At 40.4% G+C, this 16,009-nt stretch overlaps 1 protein-coding gene across 5 annotated transcripts in view; it reads right to left on the bottom strand.

The window, feature by feature from the left end:
* tcf12 (transcription factor 12) overlaps positions 1 to 15,297 on the bottom strand; it is a 119,342-nt gene extending 104,045 nt beyond the window's left edge. The window contains exons 1-3 of one of the 5 annotated variants that reach the window (XM_069190530.1): positions 15,280 to 15,297; positions 13,636 to 13,728; positions 12,692 to 12,764 (exon numbers count right to left, since the gene is read on the bottom strand). In XM_069190530.1, the coding sequence (XP_069046631.1) occupies positions 12,692 to 12,764; positions 13,636 to 13,707 (145 nt within the window). In that variant the 5' untranslated portion in view covers positions 13,708 to 13,728; positions 15,280 to 15,297. Of the gene's footprint in view, positions 1 to 12,691; positions 12,765 to 13,635; positions 13,729 to 14,157; positions 14,176 to 14,790; positions 15,082 to 15,279 lie in introns of those variants that run through there. The other 4 variants (XM_015343202.2, XM_015343205.2, XM_015343203.2 and 1 more) reach the window with 4 other exon arrangements.
* Between the last annotated feature and the right edge of the window lie 712 nt (positions 15,298 to 16,009).

Raw genomic sequence — 16,009 nt, 5'->3', positions numbered from 1 at the left:
TTTCTGCTTCGCTCACAGTCGGGCCCCGAAACCCCCCAACTGTGGCAGAGGAGGCGCCCCGAGAGCACACTCTCCTGTGTAACGGACACAGCCGGCTGCTGCCGCCTCTCGCCCACGAGGGGAAAGATCAAAGGACCATCATGCATTGTTGCAGCTAACCTTGGAGCCCCCACGTGTTAAGTATTATCGAACCTACCGCTCCTCAAGGCACTGACAACATACAGCAAGCCAGAATTTAGAAATACCCAGAGGCTTTAAAATCATTAGACAAAGACTGCAGCCCTGTCCCCTGAAACATCCTCAGAGGGTCACCACAGTAATTAGTTGTCAGTGCTAAATGAGCCAGCCTTTCACAGCTTCCTCCTTAACCAAACACGCTTTGCACCCTCTCCCAGCTAAAACCAGCTCGGACACATTCAATTTCCACCGTGAGCGGCGCCCGCCCACCTTTTAGTAGTGAATGCTGTGAATTCTTACTCTGTTCCGAGGGGAACCAGGGGCCAAATCTGCTCAGGAAACTTTAAAAATAAAAAATAAAAAAGGTGTCTAAAAATGACAAACGCATCCCCGGACTCTACAAGCCCTCCGTTGAGTGTGCATCTTTCCCCATTCTGTTTAAGCTGCAGATAGGGTAGAGTTACGTACTGACCTCTCAATCTGAAGGCAGGAGTCTACCCTAGCAGAGCCTGTCAGCTTGAAAGGCAAACTAATATTGCAGTCACTCTCCAACACAATGCTCTTCAAAGTCAATGTGCATCATCTTACGAGATCCCGGTATGTTTTTTTTTTTTGTGGTTGTCAGTACTTGCCTGTACATGCGCGTTGGATTGATTTTCTTCACCGCTTCTCATATTCCGTTCGAAGGCTCACACTTGAAATGTTTCAGAGAAAACAAACTGTTACGTTCCTGTGTCGCTTCACACCTCCGAACCACCCAGTCAATTTACAAAAAAAGCTCTTATGTTGAGCACTTGAGCTTCAATCCTCCTTTACTACTGAGTGCATCTGTGCATCACAGAAAAAGACACACAAAGGAACATTCTGCTAATTGTCACCATTAAGGCTCCTTTCTGTACAAAGTGGCTAGTTATGGGTCTTGCCATTAAGATGGACTTTTCCTGCAGAAAACTGTTTACTCATTTTTAAACAGTCCTGCTGTAACTACAACAGACTAAGGACATTTTAGAAAACAGACCCTTCCGACGGATCAGTTTTATAGAGTACTGAAGATATTTTTTTTTATAAACGTAGCAGGATTTCGTGGTTTGGATATGAAACACAGGTATTTAACGTGTACTGCCAAATTCTCTGATGCTTTTTAAATCAATTTTCATCTCACACTGACTTTAATCCCATTGCTTTAGCATAAAAAGACTGTCAATTCAGCAACTGCAATGAAGTACGAGTTAAGATTAAAACTCAACCTGTACGGAGCATCTACTTCATGTTTCAGCTTTCTACATCAGTAGGGATGTCAGCCAGCAGCAAAGGCAACAAAAATCCAATACTTTATATATTAGGTTCTGATTCAATTGTAAATATTTATAAAACAAAGATCTGTTAGCTGCATAGCTCTAAGCAAAATCTGATTTTAAAGCTCCACAAGAAAGCAGCTCCTTTCTGCTTCTCAAAATCATTAATAGATTATTAAATTCGATTTGGAATACCAGAGAGAAAAAGGTACATGCACATCTGCCACTGATAATTCTGAGGAGATAAAAATCATTAAAAAACATAAAGTCTTACACAGAAGTCTTGCTTTTGAAAAGCATTTCATTGCTAAATCTTCACCGACAGAACTGCTACCATAACAGTGCTAATTACATTGTGGCCAAGGGCTAGATAGCTAGTACATATCCACCTGTCAGAGTGAATTCTGTCTATTAGCCAGAAAGACAAGTCAGAAACCAGACGTTTCTCCATTCAGTTTATAGATTTTTCCAAGACAGAAATGCTAACATTGATTTTCAAGAACTATATAGTCTTCTAAAGGGATGTGACTTCATAATTCAGAGAAAATGTTTAAACAAGGCAAAAAAAGGTTGACCAAAAGCAAACAATATTATTATTAAAAGCTATACGAATCCAGCAAGAACACGGACTGGAGATAAATTCCAGAGTGCCATTTTCCAACTGCAATAAGATTTCAATTTATTGATCTGAATCTCAAAGTGTAAAAGGTTGAAGATCATATATCAAGCACACCAAAAACTGCCTATACCATAAAGGTACAGATTGAATAACTCACAGTATAATTTTGGTACTTCCAAACTAGGAGTTACTATGGGAACACAGGGTTTCTGGAAAGATGTTTTTAATTACCTTTAAATTATTTTTTCACAAAAAACGTTGGTGATGGGTTTTTTCCTGCAATATCTTTACGTATATGAACCTACATAAAAATTAAATAAAGTGGATTAAATTGCTTCAATGTACACAGGAATGATGACTCTCAGGACCAAAAATATATGGAATGAGAGAAAAAAAAAGGCACAGTTGACAACCAAGGTCCTACAGAGCTTTTCTGGGTATGCTGTTTCTTGACTTTACCCAAACCTTTAAAAATTAAACTAAACTGGGTTTGACTGCCCTCAACGCCCAGTTGTTCCATGCACTTTGTGATGAATTCTTCAAAGATGTCTAGGAAGTCCACTGGCCAGTGCCTCTCAAGTCACAGGGCTGATCACCCTTGGCCCTGAAAATCACCACGATGGAAATTACCACCAGACCAGGGCGCAGGTCGCAACCTCGGAATTTCATAAAGAGCCGCGGTCAGTAATGGCCCAGAGGGAGGGGAAATAAAGCCAGAGCTCTGAAGGATGGAGCAAAAGAGAACGCAAAACGTGGTATTTCTTGTCCCGAGCACCTACAATGTGGCATTTATGCCCAAAACATGAAGCACAAAAAAACAAAACAGAAAACATGGTTTATGATATCTTGTTAATATGGTTTGAAATATGGTTTGAAAATGGCCGTTTTGTCTGATAAGACTTGATTCTTACCTGCCCTATTCTCCATATTCACCATTAACCATATCGACAAAAAACATATACAGGAAGCAAGCAGTCACAAGATAACTCTCCCTGTCAGCTCCCTTACTTTAGAGTCGTCGACTTCAGTAGAAAAACAACAACTGGTCAGTGGCTGAAAGTTATGGGGATGTGCGTAAATGCTACTAATAATGATACTCAACCCTTATAAGGCAGCTGGGGTGAAGATCACTGATGCAAATTAACCACGGCATATACAACACGCACAATGGCTTGCATACCAGGTCTGTGCTGTGATTAATTCCATCCGGCAGTTGATCTTCTGCAAACGTCTCATTTCTGTGATCTTGGTCGAGCCTTTGTCATCCTACCTACAGAGACCACTCTGCAATGCGCATCTCAAGTTCTGTCATCATCAGCTCGTCTTCTCGTTCCAGCTCATCTTGCGTTTTGCCACCTCTTCCCCCCTGCGTTTTCTAGCTGTCCCGTGCCCTAATCCTGCAGTTCCCTCGGCCTCGCTAGCTCATCAGCCTCTAGCTCTCCTCTCGGTCCCCGCTGGCCCCCCGATTCCAGATCCCACACTCCACACCTGGAGCGGTGCCACAGCCCCACAGCAACTACTGCAGGCGCCAGAACCCACCGGGGAGAAGGAAGGAAAATCCAGGAATATCTCCAGCCACAGGGAGACGCGCCCAAGAGCCCATGCTCACACCAGGACTGTCCGAGTGCTCCTTCAAAGCTCAAGGAACGGTCTCCCTCAGCTCCGGAGACCACAGAGTGAGTGCAGGGCCCCGGGAAAAGAAAAGGAAACTGCCTGTTCCCAACTACCGTAACACGTTTCAGGACACCGGACCCACGCTGCAGCCTTATCTCCTAGTCCTACATGGACCCTCACGGAAGGCAGTCAGGCCACAGATGACTTTGTGTCATTTTCTCCTCACACCTCGCAGAGACTGAAACAGCATTTTTAAAATGTTTACGAAAACACAACAGAAACCACACACATGAAAAATAATATTACCTCAAGAGATTCTGCAAGCATTGCTCAAAACATGATGTGGATCCCTGATGAAGGTTTTAGTCCCCAATCTTATTCTCTCATCTTTAAGCAACATCCTGACACTGCTTACCTTCTGAGAGCCCGTTACATTATTTTTGCCTTTAAAAGGGTTTTAAGCGTTATTTTCATAAAGGATTTTGGTTAAGATTTAACTGGTACAGTGTGATGGGAATGAATTCACAAAGTTTCAGAAATCTATGCTGAAGGTTATCGTTTGCTCTGGGTCATACACATATCTATTGCCATTATACTACTCACAACCTTTCACTTTTCTGAAAAAAAACTCCCTGTGCTCCAAAAGTGAGAGGAAATCTATTTAGCAGCCCGCAGAGCAACATTCTGAGGGATTTGGAAGACACTTTGTGGTGTTTTCTCGCTAAAAAACAAAACAAGTGGCACTGCAGCTCAGCAGCATATCTCTGAATACAGCCCTGAGTTAAACAACTTCCATCCCTTTTTAGATTTCAAAGCTGTCAAATTTAAAAACAAAATACTATGTTTCACATATTCGTAAGAGCTGAAAAGACATTCTAAGGAAAAGGCAGAATGCTTCTGTCAGATAAACTGCCTCACTTAAATTTGAAGACAAGGTTATCAGATAAGTGCAGAGATTTTATCTTGAACAGATGGGAAAAAAATGCAAAGTGACTATTATAGTATTATTTCTGAACACACAGAAAGAAGTCCTCCTTCAGGGATAAGGAGAGGCTTCTGAATGCTGGCATCACTTACGCGAAACGCAACGGATGAAGCACAACGTCTCAGGTGCTGCCGAAAATATTAGTGGCAGCAACATTTGCGCCGGCAAAATTGAACAGGAGGCCCAGAGCATTTGCATTATGGCTTTATGTCGACCCTCCCTCCATTCATCTTAACAGTTCCTTCCTTCCCTTCCGCCCCATTAATCCCGTCAATCAAAAAGCCTCAAACAGGAGACCTCCTGAGAGGCTGCGCTGGTAAAGGTGCACTCAGGCGATCCCGGGTTCGAGCCTAGGTCACATCACGAGCCGACTCCAGTTCCCCAAGCTGCAGGATAAACAGACTGGGTTCGGGGTTTTCTCTGCTCTCTGTGACACAGTGGGCCCCCCTGGGGTCCCAGGTAACTGCAGCCACGCGGCCCCGTCAGTGAGGAACGCGCCCCTCCGCCGGGCGGCGCTAAGCCACACGACTCGTTGCGAGATGAGCAGCTCGAGAGGCCAGGCGGCTCCCTCACTCTGCCCTGTGTGCGGCTGTGGCGTCTGCAGCCGAGAGCCGAGGTGAGAAAGACAAACTGGCCATTCCAAAATCAGGTGGGGGGAAAAAACGAAAAACAAATGAGCAGCTCAAAAATAAGAAAAAACAGAGGGAAGATCCATTTTGGGCACAACGTGACAAGGCTTCTTATAATAAACTTTACTTTGAGAGATTTTAGTCAAGGTATGGCCTCCGGTCTCTGCTGTTCCATATTAAAGAGAACCAATCCACACCTTCAGCTCAGAGATCAGCACACTGCAGGTGCCTACAGTGTTCCTGGCTTGCTTTTCAGCACTATACAAGCACAAGTGGCTCAGTCCTCCCCTGCAACATGTGTGCGTTACCTCCTCCAGGCACACATCAGCACCAGCCGTGCTCTCCACCTGAAAAAACCTGACCTCCGACCTCAAGGATTTCCATGCTAATCACTTAGCTGGGACTGGATATCCAGATGTGGAAGTCTGGAATATCTTAGCATGTTTCAAGAGTAGCCACAAAGCGCCAAGAGAAGGAGGGCTGTTCATTCAGCGCCAAAACAAGCTGAAGTTTTACAACTCCATAAAGAGGAAAATCCACAAAAAGATTAGTATGCTGGGGTGTACTACCAGCCCTTATCAAACGCCATTCACTATACAATACAGAACTCAAATTGAGGGCTAAAGACGGTAATCCAGATCCCTCAATTTAATTAAAAAGCAGGCCATGTGTCAGAAATGTAATGTCCAACATTAAATCTGCTGTACAATATCTTTAGTTGTAAGGGCTTAATCTAATTTTACACCCATTAGCTGTGCAGGAGTAAAAGAAGCTTTTATCGTTAAGTTTCAGAAGTGTACATTTAAGATTTGAAAGGGTATCTGAACATCTTAAATATTGTTATATGATCTTGCCCTGTTTCAGCTCCATTTCTGAAATGTCTATGTTTTTGCCCCCTCTAAATTTTGTGAGGTTAAACTTTGAAAAAAAATTTTCAGGAGTAAGGTTATTGTGACCAAACTTTGACCACAATAAGTAGTTACAGTACAGTGTTAAATATCTATATTTTCATTTTCTAACCTCATAGTAGTACTCTAAGAAGATGCAAAAGCTCTGCCAAGTAACCTGCCTTCAAAGGACCTTCATTGCTATGGCAACAGCATGTTTCTCGGTAACCAAGTCTGAGGCGACCTATGATACATAAATGAAAGATGTCCAAACTCTGACTGAATCCTCCCTGCAGCAGCAGGCACATTCTGTCATAAAAACCTACCAATTTCCACCGGTGGGATTGCACTGCATCAAAAACCACAGTAGCCAATGGTTCATAGAGCAGGTACTGCAGGTTATCTAAAAATAAACAGCTGTTCCTGAAAAAAAAAGACTACCTTCTGCATCACAGAAAAGCTTAAACGGAAGAAGGCTTATTACACTGGAGGTGTAGGATAGCATGACTTGAGAAAATACAAATATTAAGTTCGGTGAGAAGATTGGTATCATGAGAGGAAAATACGGAAATTCTGGGATTGCTTCCTCTTGCTATTCCTGTGTACGAAAGCAGTGATCAGTTACGCACGGACAGTGCCATGGATTGCAAGTCCGGCAATGGAAATCTGTTTTGATATGCCGTGCAACACACAAGGCCTTTAATTTTAACATGGATTTGCATAAATGCACCCTTGACAATCAAAGCTTAAGTGAACTAAAATAAGTAAAATGGAGACAGAACGAGATGTACCCTGGGCACTACTGCTTCCTAAGAGAAAAATTATAGGTTTCGCGCAGAAAAAGTCTTTAAAACCTTGTTGAAAATAAATCAAGCTGCTATTTAGAAATAGGGCAGATCTGCTTTACATTAATTCAATTTAAAAGCAGCACAGTTAGATGGAGGAAAGACTTAGTGGTTGTTTTATACAAGAAAAAAAAGAAACTTGCAAATCCTTTAAAAGGGCTTTGAAGATAAGCAGTCCTGAAGCAGGTCTTTTTCTACTTTCTATGCGTCCATGCATCCCACCACATACACAAAAACTGGATTGTTTTTGTTCAGGAAATTATCTGAAAAGAGCATGTTGAGTGCAGTTGATAGTCTTTTCCACAGGTTTTATTTGGGGAGGGAAAAATGGCTTACATGTAATGATAATCTGCCACCAAACCCTTGATGAATATGCTAATTCTTACTCTAGCTGCTCATTAATAATTAATCAACACATGCTTTAGCAGGGGTCAGAATCCTCAAAGACATACAACTTCTTCAAAGCCCAGTGGGACAGATCAGAAACATTTAACCAAGCACCACAACTCACGAAAGAGGAGGAAGTTCCCTCTGTGGCACAGGGCTTTGCCGAGTGGACAGAGGAGCTCCAAAAACTCTGCCGAAAGAGCAGCCTGACAGATACATTTTATAGACAGGAAGCAACTGTCCAGTGGAAGTAAAAATCCAGATGAAATCTCTGAAGACCCAACTCATCAGACGCGTACTGTAACAAATATCACTTTCTCACTACATTCCAACCAAATTGCCCAGCATCTTTAGGTTTAAAGTCATAAAATGATCCTAAAATATGGGCCAGCAAGCCTAATTCTTGATCAGCTCCCTTTTAAAAATGATATACACATTTTCTTAAAAATGTCTACTTTTGGTCACAGGTTGCTGCTGGTGCTGCGTATTGGGTACATGCAATCAGAAACGTGGATTTCCCAGTGATGTGGGGCTGTCCGATAATCTTTCATTCACCATTTTTCTTTCCTGTCTCTGAATTTCTTCAGCTGTGCCCATATGAAGAGGAAGTCCTAGCTGCAATCCTAGTGCCTCCCAATCAGGGATAGAGAGACCCTGGGCTTCATTTACAGAGAAGATGATCAGACCGCCAGAGGCACAGCACCGATTTCTGAACATTATGACTTCCGATCACAAGAATAACTGAACAACCATGTTCAAAATGAACCCTGTTATTAATCACATAGCTTTATCATTAACTCAATTTGCATCTTTCACATTTAACAAAAACCCAAATTGCATGAAAACAGTCTGTTAACATCATACAGCTGTTTTTTTTAAATACACATACCAAAAAGAATTTTCATTGAACTGCTACAAATAAGTCACCCTAGGGTTTCTCCATTGTTTATAAGTCACAAGCAAATCATGTTTTATGCATTTCATTTCCATGAGTCATGTGAAAATTATTTAAAGAAGTAAGATATGTCTGAAACTTGGTTTAATTTTCCCTTACACTGGGCAGCATTCAGCATTCAGTACATTCATTCAAGACATTAAGAGCAGTCATCATTTTCACAGAACATAAGCTCAGAGTCAGGAGCAAAACAGCTCAGCAGAAGTTTACAAAAGTGTAAAAGAGCCATATCAACAAAGGTAACAAAAACACAATTACATTTAAATAAATGTATTCTCAGTTTGGAGGAATGCAATGAAGTTAGTTTGACAGCACAGCATGAAATGTAGAAGATCAGGAAAATTTAAGACGTAAGACCTACAAAACAGAAACATCCTTAAACTGCAACTGGAATAAATTGCCCTGACGGCAGCATTAATGGCTACAAGTGACTTTGCTGTCCCTGCGTGTCGTTGCCAAGTGAGCAGACTGTCTGCTGAAACAAATGAAGTTTAAACCACTCCAAACCTAAGGCACGAAATAAAAATGCAAATATGAATATTCCCTCTGTGGAATTCAGAACCAGGAACTTCATGCTATAAAATCCTGAGTTCATGGACCGCAAGGCTGATATACATCTGCCATGTTTATGATGTGACAACTCCTTCCTGTCAAGGGGTTGCTAGCAATCGTGAGCCAAGCTGTGTTTTTCAGACCCTCCATCTATTCTGTGTAAATGCCTGCTGATGGTAGGTTTTTTTTTTAAATCTTCTTACACATATGCAAGAAGATCCACCTTTCCCCTTACAGTGAAATTGACAGAGGATGTTCTCAAGCTTTCTTTTAAAACCGTTGTCTGTCTATAATCCAATAACCTGGCAACAAAGTGAGAACTGCTGTAATATGGTACAGACATTTCATACTCTGCTCTGAAGAATTAACAGCTTCCAGAGATAATGAGCATTATTATTATTACTGCTGCTATCTTTCCTGTGGTGCATAATGTATTTATTTTAGAACAGGATCAGAACGCCAGAAGCCTGGGGCACTAACGTAGACAATCTACCTGACTCTGGCTACCCATAAACCACTCCCCTAAATCAGGAAGGATGGGGAAAAATACAGTAGGCTTTAAAACAGCCTTCAAAAGGATTTGGCAAACAGATACACAGGAAGTGTGGCTAATTCAAACTTATACTGGCTAATAAAAGGCATACCAACAGTTTACAAAGCAAACAATTCAAAGAGAATTTGTCTCACCATTTAAGGACATTTTTTAGTTTAAAATTGAACACTTCAGTGTTCACTTCACTTTCATTTAACACTTTGTATTGCAATGTATAAGTAAATGTCTAGTCTATGCAAGTACAAATTGTCTAATGCCTGTACAGGACAAGTCTCATTGCTCATGTGAACGAACCACAGTATTTTAGAGTACTGCATATTTTATAAATTATTGAAACTTTATTACATTCAACTAAAAAGTTTGAAGAATAGGCATTACAGAAATTACCAATTTATCAGTAAACTCTTCTATCAAACGTAATTTGTGCATCTGTTTTTATAAGTTCCAAACCATGAATGAGACAAGCCCACATATTATTTTTTCCATTAAGAAATTGTAATTTTTTTTTTCAAATAATTACAGTCCACGTTCTCTCAACTCTTCCACCAAGATGATTACATTACCATTCTTCAGTTTAACCCACTGTAATTTCACAGCTCTGAAAGGGAATTTCACCTTAAAACCATTAAAGGTTTCATCATCAATGAAGACACTGTTTCTCAAAAACATATGCATAACACTTCTAAGGAGTCTGAAAAACTGCACCTTTTAAAAAAAGTTGACTAGTAGACATGATGGCAAAGAGAGAAATTGATTCACAAAAGCCTCTTTCTTCCACTCCTGTCTTGGTATTCAATTATCATCTACCAAAAAAACTCTGCCCTTTATACGACAGATAACTGTATTTACAAGCACCGCTTTGTCACCAGATACAACACAAGTATTGAAGGCACAGAATGCTCAATTGTTGTCTTATTCTAAGAGCAAATTGCACAATAAATCAGTTTAGGTCTAAGGTTCTCAAGAAGGAACTCTGCAAAGAAAAAAACTAAAATTATCCCACATTTTTTTTAATGACACTTCTCAAAACAAGACTACGTATGCAAAGAGTTAAATATTTTGTCAAAACTAAAAACTAAATCGATCGATAAAACTCCTCTCTGTCACTACCATTCTTTCATAACCGACCTCTTGGTTTTTTTTTACTGGAAACAGGCTGTGACATGCACTTTAGCAAAGCACAGATGAGCCGCGAGTTTAAGAGAAACGTAAGGAAATCAGAACGTATGCTCAGAACACAAAGACTCTAAATGTAGTGTGAAGGCCGCAAAAACGTCCCTCCGTTTGGGGATTAAAGTTACAGGAAATCACCGCCTACTTGCAAACAACTTAACCCCAGGGAAGCATATACATAAGAAAAAGTGTTGAATGCAAAGGGAATCTTCCTACATTGACAACCCAAGTCAAAAACAGATTATGACTGAAAACAAAAATATATTTTTAAAAATAAAAACTTGCAGTCAATACCTATAAACCCTTTGCATGCATGCTCATAATTGCTATACCAATAGGGCAACACGCATTCCTACTATCCACCAAGTCTGATCTGCTTCACTATGAAAGGCAGGAGCTCTTGGCTAAGAGTATTTGATTTGTCTCTGCATTGTTTTCATAACAGGGACAGATGTATTTGTCTTAATAATCTTCCACCCATTTTTCCAGAGCAGAAATAATGAAATGACACAGATATACCCACACCCTTCCAATATTTAAATTAAACATGAACAATAAAAATGAAATCAGCTACCGCTGTTCTGCAGGGATGTAGGGTCTTTATTAAAATAAACTTTAGCACCTAACAGGGAGATGACCAGCCAAACATCCTTCATATTGTGTGTCACTCAGACGCATATTCCCTTCACAGGATGTTCCCAGGCCAGGGGAACTACCGCAGTAATTGTATTTAATGCAGCAGAGCAGGAAGAGACCCCTCTTCTGCATTAGCACAATAAAAACAACAATCACGTTTTGACAAAGCTCATGTCTATAACACGCCAACACATAATAGCAAATTCAATGCGAGGTCTACACTGTATTTCCTTTACACGCATTTTAACAAAAAGTAAAATTTAAATACAGAAAAAAAGAAAGCAATTGTTCTAGTCTGTGATCTAAATTTCATTATTTCTTGATTGTGCTATTTTTGTGAATTATCTAATAATTAAAACAGGCTGGATATTATTTCTAGTTTTCACCACGTGCTAATTTACAGTACAGTCATTAAGAAATTCACATTAAAGGTCTCCAATAACATTGCCGGCATACAGAGTTATTCATTTAGTCTGTAACACAGATCAATACTTCAGATTCATTGAAAAGCTCTATGTGAAAAACATATACAGAGATATTAACACATGCATGCACATAGCAGACATATGGCTCTACACAGGCTAAACAACTTTTAAAGACAATGAAACTCTTCAGTACATAAGAACCCTTTTCAGTCCTTAATGCCCAACCAAACCCAATATTAAAAACACTGCAACAGCTAAATTAATACTTTCAGATGTCAACTCATATAATTCTAGTGTACAGTACTACTTGTGCTTTCACCCAACAGCCTTAAAGGTCAAGCAGTGCTCTTCAATATGGTCTGCATTTATCCTATTCACTTCCAATAAACAGGTACTGCGCACTTGAAATAAACACAGACATGCCCAACTTTTGACAGCATTTTCAAGCACGATGAGACAGTTTTGAAGATGGCAAATGTACGCAGTATGTACTGTTCCTCTCCACGTTTTATTCAGCAAGGAAACTGTTTAGCAGTATCTCCTTGCCCTAACAGCATGCATGTACCATGCCAATTCCAGGTGGACATATAAGGTTTCAAACACCAGATGTGCTAACTGAATGCATGTATAACGCAAAAAAAAAACTGTACAGGAGAATGATGAATACTGATTACGTTTTTTTTATAGGCTCCTAATTAACACTTACAAAAAAAACAACAGTAACTTTCTCAGTTGTGCCCGGGGATACAGCATGAATCCTTAATTAGTTACTGATCAACTGTAAGACACTGCAACATCTAATTACAATAGCAATTAATAAAGGAAACAGTATTTATTACTATTATTATTATTGAGGACAGCAGTAATACAATATCATAAGAGGGCTACATGACTATGCATGTTTTTCCCAAAGAGAAAAGCCTATTAAATCACAGGCTCCACATGTGTTTCTACCCTACCTGATGCACTGAATTGGCTGCTTCCCAGGGTAGTAGGTCTGTTTTTTCCGCTGTTTACAGGTGGAGAGAACATCTAAAAAACAAACGAATAGAGAATAAAATTATACTTTAAGTGCCTCACAACATGAGCTTTTCCTCATCCCCTACATCAGTGAACAACCTTGTAAAAATACTTCAATCCCACAAATTCTCCCTGACATGCATTTTACATATAAAGCATATTACAAGACCTAATTAAAATGGTGTATTTTCAGGTTTGTTAATTTTTAACAAATCTGAATTGTTGCGATAACTTTCTCATACCACTTGCTCTGAAATCGATCCATATTTTAACACAGATGTAATATATGCAAAGCGTTTGAACACTGTACACATCGCCATCCTTTTATTTAATGAATAATATGGCAAAAAATGAGTCAGAATCACACGGTTATTTCATGAAACTATGCAATGAAACCGACTACAAACCCGAGTGTGCATGAAGGAGAAATGGAAACTCCTGCTCGAGATCTGCTAATATAAAGCAATTTTCTGTCCGTTTAAAAAAAAAACTGCATATGCCTCAAGGAAAGTAAAAAAAAAAAGATTTGTTCTCTTAAATGCTAGAATGCATTCTTCGGTCATTTTGCACAGAACTACCTTGATTTAAAAAAAAACAATCCATCTTTAAACACAGCACGATAAACCCAACAAACCTTAAAATCAGATTATAACACGTAGATTGGGTCAAAGCATTTTCTTTTTCCTTATCTAGATGGAGTGACCCAGAGTACAGTATTTAATCTGAAGAGGTCTAGACGTTACAACTAAGTTCAGGTGTCTCGCAATGAGTCATTAACCTAGAACCTACGGGTGGACAACTTCCAGTCTGCCTTGTAAACGGATTTCCCTTGGAAGAGGAGGAAAGCAGTATGAAAAAAGACAACATGTAACGTCTGTCCTACCGCGCTAAAATCCAGCAGATCGCTGAGCTCCTTATCAGTTCCAATAGCGGCAATCCGCTGTTGAGGGTTCATCTTGGGCTCCTTTAACTACACCTAGAAAACAAGCACGGAAAACGAATCTCCTTCATTTTAAGGTTTTGGTTTTTTTTTTTACGAGACGTAGACCAGCTACAATCGGGACGACCAGTAGCTCTTTAATCACCACTAAAATTAAAGGCTTCTCCGCGTTATCCTCCCAACGCCGAACTCCACAACACGCTAAATAAAAAAAAATCAGCTAATAACACACAAAACTTGATTTGGTTTGCGGGTGCTTTCGGCGATCACCGCTGTGTCCGATTTTTTTTTATTCTTTCACAGAACATACATCACGCAATCCAGTTCGAAAGAAATATAAATATTTAACCTGGCAATTTCCCACAAACGTATATTCTTCATGGGCAGCAAAAACTAGCCTAGCACTTGGCAATAGTTGTAACAATAGAATCGACTTTCCGTGTGGACTCTGCGCTACGTGTTTACCTCTCATACTGCTCCAAACACAATTGGAAGAGCCAAAACCCGTCTAGGGAGTTAAGAAGACACATTTCTCACTAAAAATCGATATAATGCAATGCTTCAACCCAATTTGCGCTGGACGGTTTAAATGCACGCCACAAGCTCCCGAGAAGTGACATTCGCATCCGCAACATCGGTCTGCCTTGATTTTGGCCAATAAAGAGACCGGAGCAGCCCAGTGTAGAATTTGCTTGTACGATAGCAACTAACTTTCCTTCACTCGGTGTTGTTTTTTTTGGGGGGGATAAACGGCACTGTGCACTTGGACTTGGCTATACTCTATAGAATGGGTGGTCTGGAAACTCGCTGAGACTGTCTCACGTTTTTTGGAAAAGGCTTTTGGCTGAAACCGTGCAGCGCTAAAAACAAAATAAAGTAAAGCCATGCCTGATTTTTTTTAGGCGAGAGAAAACGCAAGAGCACCTGTCGTGTATTCCGCTTTACCCGTTATGCCCTTTAAATGTTCGAATGCAATTTGCAGTAAAAGTAGTCAACCAAATGTCGACCCGTGCCTCAAACCAGCTCCGGTCTTTTCTTGTATCCCAACTTCTTTCACCTAGTCCGAACCCCTTTCTCCCAACTCACTATATTTTTTACCTTTTTCCGTTTACAAATCCAACTAGGGCGATCGGAGGTGGAAAATCGAGCCTTGTATTCCTTCTTCGCGTCTGCTCGTTTTGGGAATCAAGGAGTTTTCGGTAATATTTTTCGCCAAATATTCCCTGAATGTAACTTACGAGTTTCCCTTAGGCAGACATTTTTGCTTCGCAAACCTCAGCACCACGTTGACGCTGGGTGTTGTATCCTTCCGCCAAGCGGAGCCAAAGATGTTTCTTAACCCCTCGGACCCCGGGGGTACATCTGGGGTGACAAGCCCTCCCCCAAGCGAAAGAGACAGCCTCAATCCTGCTGCTGGAATTACGCGTCCTTAGTCGGCGATTAAATTCATTTCTGAGACAACCTAAATACTTAGGGACCCGGTGAGGTCATTTCTTCCATTTAAAAAAGCGTGGAGTTACCGTGATCTTCTTGGTGACCAGATAATCCAGAACCTGCGTGTTCAAGATTTAGATTTTTTTTTGTTACCTGGCAGGCGATGTGAATGAACAACTGCAGCCTTCTGACGATTTAGCGAATAGCGTGTGTGCACTGGCTGTTTTGTAGAGGCATTCACCCATGCTAACATGCTAATGTATCAGTAAGAGTCAAATGTTCCTCTTAGTTTCTGTTTTAAACTTTATACTGTATGTAACGTCTCAAGACTGCGTGGTTTGGTGCCCTTTTAAGGGTGAGAAAGGTGCTTTCAGTGCGGTTGTACAGTTTCACAGAGAGGAGAGTGGACCAGTATACCAGCAGTGTGTCTTAAATGACTGTGCAGAAAGCAAATTTCACATTTTCCTTTAAAACTGAAACAAAGGATATACATGAACTCCACCAGACAATTCCGCATCAAATCTCTGGATTACAGGAGCAGTGTCTGCATTCAACCCGCCCAACCGTTTTTTAACATTAAAACATTTGCAGAAGTAGTCTTCACTATTATGAAGGACTCAATGCAAGTCCAAAAATCAGCAACTGAAGCAGACAGCGGGGCGTGATGGTTTTCGTTCATCGTTTGCAAACACCGATAAAAACACCTTTTTCATTAGAAAAAGCTTGAGTTATACGCACACAATTTCTGAGGACATATAAATAATTTCACCCTTAATGCCAGCGCCTTCTGTGGGATAAAACCAGAGTAAAAAGTCAAATTATTTTCAACCTGGTACGTTGACAAATACATTGAAACATGATTTTTTGTAGCACCAAAATTTGC

Source organism: Lepisosteus oculatus, chromosome 5 (genome assembly GCF_040954835.1).
Source record: "Lepisosteus oculatus isolate fLepOcu1 chromosome 5, fLepOcu1.hap2, whole genome shotgun sequence".
Classification (NCBI taxonomy): Eukaryota; Metazoa; Chordata; class Actinopteri; order Semionotiformes; family Lepisosteidae; genus Lepisosteus; species Lepisosteus oculatus.
The sequence above is the reverse complement of the archived record's forward strand: the minus strand, read 5'-3'. Positions and strand labels throughout refer to the sequence as shown.